Source organism: Diplotaxodon limnothrissa, linkage group LG18 (genome assembly GCF_057381915.1).
Source record: "Diplotaxodon limnothrissa isolate DT_005_m linkage group LG18, D_limnothrissa_male_GT1.1, whole genome shotgun sequence".
Classification (NCBI taxonomy): Eukaryota; Metazoa; Chordata; class Actinopteri; order Cichliformes; family Cichlidae; genus Diplotaxodon; species Diplotaxodon limnothrissa.
In genome coordinates, this window is record NC_140613.1 from 2,933,756 (window position 1) to 2,941,924 (window position 8,169).

At 43.4% G+C, this 8,169-nt stretch overlaps 1 protein-coding gene across 1 annotated transcript in view; it reads left to right on the forward strand.

The window, feature by feature from the left end:
• The window catches only part of dnaaf11 (dynein axonemal assembly factor 11), a 31,483-nt gene extending 23,547 nt beyond the window's left edge, over positions 1–7,936 (forward strand). Inside the window, exons 12-13 of the mRNA XM_085377435.1 lie at positions 7,340–7,492; positions 7,864–7,936. Of these exons, the coding sequence (XP_085233561.1) occupies positions 7,340–7,492; positions 7,864–7,936 (226 nt within the window). The remainder of the gene's footprint in view (positions 1–7,339; positions 7,493–7,863) is intronic.
• Positions 7,937–8,169: the final 233 nt, after the last annotated feature.

An 8,169-nucleotide genomic window follows, 5' to 3' on the forward strand; every position in this document is an offset into this window, starting at 1 on the left:
TTCTCTTTAATATTGTAAGATCTTTACTTTGAGCACCTTGAAAAAAACTGTTTGATTTGTGATTTGATGATTAAGTGAAATTTAACTGGGCATTAGTTTCTTAAACTGCAGGAATAATGTTATGTGATACCATCACAAATAGAAAGTTGTATGTAATAGATGATAAACAGTCAGAAATACTAGGTTTATAATACTATTAGGGCATAAAGAGGTGCAGCCTGCAGGCTGGTCTGTGTTTGTGTGAAAGAAGTCGAGCATTGTTGGCTGTGGTGTTAGTCTGAGTTTGGCCTCGAGTTTAATACGCACATATTTAAACACCTCTGGCTCATCAGGCCCCCGTTGCCCTGATTACAGATGCCTGTTGTATTTTAAACACTGAGCGTGACTCATTTTATCAGCCGTGTTCATGATGGCGCTCTCCCTGCTCGATGACCGTGTGCTGGGCGGAGATAACCTTGACCCACGCGGCATCATTACACTTGGGAGGAAGTGAGGAAGAGGATTCTCCACAGTGAAACGTGTCTGTGCTGCTGGGCTCATATTTAGCTGCAGGCTGCTGAAAACAGCTGCTGCAGACCACCAAACTGTGAATGTGACCCAAATCCCACTCTGAGAGAAAAGAACAATTACAATTATTTTTGGTTGAATTTAAACCATTTTTGTCCTTTGAAGCACTTGGAGCTGGTTTGGCTCACCATTCTGGTAACATACCGCTGTTACACTTTTTAATCATTTTATATAAAGTTAAAGGAACAAACCTGAGTCAGCAAACACCTTTTTCATATCTTGTCTCTATTTAAAAGCCTCCAGCTGCCCTCAGACAGCATCTGCATCCCCCTCCTGTGTTTCTGTCAGATAGTTGGAGACCCTGAACTGCAGGACTGTTTGTGCTGTTTTCATGCAGTTATCTATTAAATAATATGACTGTTGCAGACTATTTGAGAAGCTTGTGCTTCAGTAAAAATCATAATCATATACATCAGGAGGAGAGCAGGTGTATTTTTACTTTCAGTATATGAGAGAGGTGTGGTCACGGCTGAAATATACACACATGTATGTTTCAGTTCTTTAAGGTGATTAAAAATTCTGCCCTTCAGTGTTTGTGTGAGATTTAAAAATGAGGAGAGGGATCGGAGATGTGGCTCCAACAGAGCAAGATGGCCATAAAGGTCCAAAATGTGTGTAGATCATCTTTTATATACAGTCTATGTTCTGGTCAAAGTTGTGAATTTGTAAACGTGCAACTTTAAGAGTCAGGAGAGAAGATTTGGAGTCTTTGTGTTTGTCTCATCTTCACTGACTGAAACATGAACGATCAGCAGCTCCTCTTCCTCTGTGAGGTGATGAAGCTCTCACTGAGGTTGAGCTCAGCTTCACCTCTTAATGACCACATTAGTCTGCAGAGCCGTGTAACTGATCCCCCGCTCCCTCTGCATGCCTGGAGGTGTGCTCTTCACCACGCCACCATCATCATCATCATTACTGCTTTATGACAGAGTCGCTTCCTGTCCTTCATCTGTCCCCATCAAACTCCATAAAGAGTCCCAGTGCAGTCCTGGACTCTCGATATAAATGCTAAGGTGACAGGTGAGCTCCGCTGCTTCCTGCTGACTTATTGCATAGTTTCGATATGATAAGGCGTGACCTTTGACCCCTGGGCCTTTAGATTCTGTATTCTGCCTCGGGTGTGCGCGGAAATTGATCTGAAGGCCCTGATCGGGTTTGAAATGGATTTTCTTGATGGCACGAGGCAGCACTAAGTGTAAAATAGACTCAGACATAATCTCAGACCCTCAGCTCACAGCGCCATTGATAAGTGGATCTGAAAGGTTAAAGGTCAAGGTCACCTGGAAAGCCCAGTCTGGGTTGTTATAGTAAACTCCCTGAGGTTACATTAATTGCAGATAAACAGAATTAAAAAATTTTTTTATCTCCCCTCAAAAATGAAGTAATCAGTCTAACAGCTGCTAAATTACTGTTTATTTCCCAAAATCCAAAGTTCTGATTTCCGATCACGTAAAGCAGAAAAATTTAAACTCTTGATAATTCTCCACCTAATTTGGCAAATAAAATTCAAACATTTTAGGCACCCCAGTCAAGTTGGTGACCTTTGACCCTTCCACCTCACCACCTCTGACCTCGTGACCAAACTTGGCAGGAAACTTGTTAGATGATGTGTGTGGTGTTAGAACCCTGTTAGATGTTCCCAGGCGGGTAATATGGCGTGCTCTCTGCCTCAGTACCCACGAGGACCTCCACTATGAGTGACCAATGACAGGAAGCCATGTTGGACTTTCTAACCAGGCCGGGCAGAGGAGGCCCGGGACTAGCAGCTCCATTTTTATTTCTTATTGTTCTCTTTCTTTCATTACAGTTTTAAATGTATTTACTGTGTTCGCAGTTCAAGGAAAGAGAAGAATTTCCTTTCTATCCATCATTGAACCCATAAATGGTGAATCTGGACTGTTACCAACTGAACTGGGTCCCACAAAGCCCCCAAAATCAAAGTCTGGAAATTTCTAGATCAGTATTTGGGAGGGTTTTTTTTTTTTTTTTTTTTTTTTTTTTTTAATATTTAGGGTTGTTTATTCTCTTTCACATCCAGGCTGAGCTAGTACCTGCACTGATGCAGAGGCTGACAGCTCTCTGATTTAATCTCATTTCTAATTTTCTATTCTTCTAAAAATTGCTTCTAATTGAAATCTGTCTGTTTTCCATATTTGAAAAGAGGACCGTCAGCTGTTCATAATTCACGTTAATCTTTTTATTAAAAAAACAAAATTAAAATAAAGGCTGTTTGTGCACAGCGGACTCCAGACTCTTCTAAATGTGACACTTACAGTTTTCATTTCAGTGAGGCAGATCTCTGTCGGAAAAAAGAGTTCTGGAGTAAAGGTTGTTCCTCTAAATCAACCTAATCTTTTAATGAAACCTCTCGGGGCACTATGCGCCCATATCTACATGACATGGACTTCCACAGCCGATAGGTGGGCATATTAAAGTAGATCGACCTTCACGTTCAGCTCTCTTTTCACCACAACAGACCGTCTGTCGCTCTCATCCTTCATTATTCCAGGACTCTAAGATATTTGAACCTCTCCACACGGAGCCGCTCAGAACATCATGGACACTTCTGCAGTACCACCTCCAGCCGAAACGTTTCTGTCCCACATTGAGTTTACCTTTGTAGTTCAGCACAAGGCTTTTAAAAACTGGCTGTAATGTGTGTTTGCAAGCGATCCATTAAAGCCTTTGAATCTGCACTCAGGTTTAAATCATATTTTTGTCTTATCAAAAAAGTCCACATCAGGAAGAAGCTTGGTATCTGCGCATTAACCTCGTCTCTCTGCGTCCACGTGACTCGTTTAGCCTGGTTCTTATCTTAACGTGAGCCGATGGGGTTCAGATCAGACCCGTGACATCACCTCACATCCACTCCAAAACCTAATCCTCTGTGGATCGGTGGCCGCAGACACTGAACAGAACCCGCTGATGTTGTTACTGTGGCTGAGTACAACTCAATTACATCCCCATTACCGAACTGAGAGTGATAACCCTGCAGGAACTCCGTCCGATAAAAGCTTAGTCATAGTTATTTTCCTGCAGACTTCATCAGCACTCAGGTTACTCTGAGAGCTCATGAACTTCCAAAGTTTCCTGCATTTCTACTCGGTTCTGCAGTATTCACATCTATAAACACTGTGCTGAGGCGTAACGAGGTCTAAGAAAGTTTATGAAAGAAAAGTTGATGGGAGAACACGAGCACACCTGTGCACAAGTCTGACCCATATGTACAAACATATTTGAGACACACGGTGAGGCGCTGACTGGAAGCCAAACTTGAAAAATACAAAACCTTGTTTACAGAATCAGACTGGAGATGAATTGGTTTGAGTCCCTCTGTGATCAGTTAAGATATCACAGTATCAGACGGTCCCCTATCGACGTGGCATTGTTGGGGAGGAAGAGCTCCCTTCTAACAGGAAGAATAATGTGGCAGAACCAAAGTGAGGTGCAGGAGGACTGGTTGGGGGCGGGGTGGGTCAAAAAAAGCAGAGTTAAAAAATGAGGGAATAAAGCCAAACTAAATGAAAACCAAAAATATTCCAACACGACACAAAACAGCCGACAGCTCTAAGTCCAAATGCAGATTCACTGGGCGTCTATAAGGGAGCTGTTATTTCCCAGCAGCTGCGGTGACTGGTACGTCACTGCTGCAGGATATTGTGCATGTGGAGCTAAGCAAAGGGGAACTGTGACAGAGTGGCATTAAGTTCTTCCACATTATGATCATATTTTTCCAGGTTTGGTTGTTGATGGACTCTGGAAACATCCTGTCTTACAAACCTGTCTGACCACAATATCAAATGTACTAAACGTTCATTTCTGAAATTCGACACGCTTGCTTTCTCTGTCCGAGGTTTTCCTGACGCGGTGTGTTTTCTCTACAGTCCTCTGGCAGCTTTATTCCCCTCTTAATAAACAGGCGGGAGAATGCAGAGAGTAATGAAGGGGCTCCTCGTCCTCCTCCTGCGTCCTTCTGATGTTTATTGTCAGCTGCTGTGCAGAAGATTAAATTACAGTAGCAACGCTCTTCCTGGAAAATTTTACTAAAAGGAAGCCTAATTATTGGAAGAGCATACGCTCCACACTGTGGACTGGATCAAGAGGAGACCAGAATTTGGGTCAGTTTGTGGTATTTTTCTTTAAGACATTGAGATTGTGTCTTTTAATCTTTCTCCTTTCAGTTTAACATTTATTTGTAGGTATTATAGCACGGTGGTTAGCACTGCTGCCTCACAGCCAGAAAGCCCTGAGTTCAATTCCACCATCAGGCCGGGCTCTTTCTGTGTGGAGTTTGAACGTTCTCCCCGTGTATACGTGGGTTCTCCAGCTTCCTCCCACAGTCCAAAGACATGCAGTTAGTGTGGATCGGTTAACTGGAAACTCTGACTTGCCCATAGGCGTGAATGTGAGAGCGAATGGTTGTCTGTGTGCTACAAAATACAGAACAGAACTAGTTATGAAAAACAGAATTCTTCAGACAGCAACATAAAGAAGGACTTTTGCTTTGCAACAGTCTCACAAATAATGCAATTCAATTTTATTTCATCCATATAGCACCAAATAACAGCAACAGTTGACTGGAGGCACTTTCTGTTGTAAGGTAAGGACCGAACAGTAATACAGCAAAACCCCCAAAATCAGACAATCCCCTACGAGCAAGCACCTGGCAACAGTGGGAAGGAAGAACCCCCTTTTTAACAGGAAGAAACCAGTGGCAGGTTGGGGAGGGGTGGCCATCTGCTGTGACTGATCGAGGAGGATGGGAGGAGAAAAGGCACAATGTCTTCTACTTCACATTTAAGCAGGGTGATTCCTCTGTGCACTCCAGCAGCACAGCAGCCATGGCTAGGACTTTTATTGTGAAAGGGAGAAAAAAATCAATTTGTGCACACACGAGTGGAACAATTTAGCATCAACTGGTATGTCAGATTAACCCAGTTGTTGAGTGTCATTGTGTGTCTGTGTCCCCACGGTGACGTGTTACATTGCGGTTAATTCGACAAACACAATCAGAGAAACCCCCGGAGACGGTTTGCTGCTCACAGCACATCTGACCGTGAAGCCGGCGTCCTATAAACTGATCTGATGGGTTAATGGACTTGATTGTTGTAAGATGGAGGAGATGAGTTCAGAGGAGGAGCTGGATCATTTCGGTTTGATGGTAACAGATAATGTGGAAAATTGACCCCCGGAGATGAATTTATGGATGCTTGAGTAACAACACTGAACACAACAGTAAATAATGAACACATGAAGTCAGTTTGTTTCCACAGAATATTTCTGATACACAATGAACATAATTCCAAATATTACAGTAAACTGGTGACTGATTGTAACCAACTCCAGTAAAGTTGAACCAATAAAATAGGTGAAAAAAGGTTTATTAACTGAGCGTCACGTGCACTTTGCACCATCGATCACATCCGTGCGAGCGCTCATATTGATGTTTTACATTAAATCTGGGAACCTGAGTGTTTCTGCGCAGCATCAGCACCAACGATGGCTGATTTATTCTCCTGTTCTCATAAAGCTTCTCAGAACTGGGAGCTGCTGCTGCTGATTCTGAGAACTCAGATATTTTCTGTGAATTTCTCCTCACAGTGAGGAAAACTATCCTGAGAAAGAGAGAAGTTATTCACAGAGAACCCAGAGGTCAGAACCGGAGGAGGTAGGAGGACTTTTACAGTTTCTTTAGCAGACACGTGAAGGTGATGAACTGCTACGTGCTCGATCGTCAGGGATGATGGTGGTCTGTCCCAACTGCACATACGCATCACCCTCACTTTAATCCTGATAGCGGCTGGTGCTTCGTTTCTTGGTACAGTCAGGAGTTTTTTCTGTTATCGTTCTTATTTTCTTGCTTTTTGGTGGGTTTACCTGCCGGTCAGCTGCCACGCAGATTAAAACTACCAGCGTGGGAACAGCAGTGACTGCTCAGGTGAACCAGGCCGATGCTTTCAAACAGCTTGAAGGTTGAACTGATTCTTTGAGGAAATCATTTTCTTTTTGTACGTTTCATAAACTCTACATTTTGCTCTCCTTCCTGCGTCCATTTTCACTAAGATTTAAATCTAAATCCAAACGTTGAGCATCTTAAAACCATGTTCAGGATTTTCCGATATTCACTATAATGACTCCAGACTTACACTGACTTCCTGTAAGACTCCCGTGGATATTGCTGGAGAATCCTAATGTTTGAGTAAATCCTTTTCATCCACCAGCAGCTCTGTTATTACAGTCTGAGCTTCGCCCTTTTTATTAATTACTTCGTTTTTTAAATTAAAGCGTCACCACCTTATCTCTGTACGAGAGGAAAACGTGTTTCCTGACACAGAGAAACAGGGCACGTCAGTTTGTGTAACTGTGCGTGAACATTTCTACTCACACACTGCATGGATCAAATGTCTGAGTCACCTCCACATTACACCTTCAGGAGCTGCTGGGCCTCAGAAACATCCCGTGAAGCTCCTGGTGTGCCGTCTTTGTGCTGATGTTAATGCCGGAGGAGGTTTGGAGCTCTGCAGGGATTCATTATAATAACAGTTCTCACAGCTGATCCAGCAGTGAAGAGAGCATTTCAACAGCTGAGCAACACAGTTAAATTCATTGACCATCCTTTGATAAATGTTTGTAGAGGCAGGCTGTTGTTTATTTAATGTATTAATGAAGGAGGAGTGGAGGAGGCCAAGGCGCTCTCTTTCTCTACACCTGTGTCTTTCACGAAGCTCTTTTACTTATTTAAGACCTTCATAATTCTCCTTTATCTCGACAGGAAAAATAACGTTCCCGAGAGGCTCGAAGTCGACCCGAGCAAGCGCACAGCCGTCGACCTCGCCAACATCGTGCCACGCCAGATCGCCAAAGAAGGGCCGATGGAAACATCCAGACCGGATCCACCAGCCGCCGAGGATCACTTCTCTGAAGGGTTCGTGGACGACCCTGATGTCCCCCCACTCATATAAGAGTACAAGGATGAGCTTATATAACACTCAGACTGTATGATTGGAACAAAGAGACGGTATATTTCCTTTAAACGGACCTTTAGATTTCCTCTGACCTGCAGATGTGTGCAAATGAACCACTGCAGATTTCCTGATGTGTATGGTTCAGTCTGCAAACCTGATGTCTCAGCATTTAATAAATGTCCTTACCACCAGCCTTAAACACATATTAATGAGACACCTGGACATGAATTCAACTGGACAGTTTTATTGTTGGTACACAAAAAGTAAATGTAATTAAAGCTGTGAAGAGGCAGCTTCCACTCAAACACATTTTCTGCCCTTTTTAAAGCAGCTGTAAAGACGACATGGCCGATCGGGGGAAGACTCTCTGCTCGTTACTGCAGCAGGGCGAGGCCGAGAGCTGAAACGCTGGCACAGCTTTACTGAAGCAACGCAACATCACACTTCCTCACTATAAACATCGTTGTCTAATTCTGTGTCTCCTTTGAAATGATGCATTTGTTAAAAGCCAGCCCTGTTAGGAGGGATGAACAGAGAGACGCTGCTGCTGGTCTCCCTCAAACCCTCGTGTAGATTTCAGCCTGAAAATCAATCGTCTGAGTTCTGCCTGTGGCCTGGTTGCCGTCTTGGCTGCCGT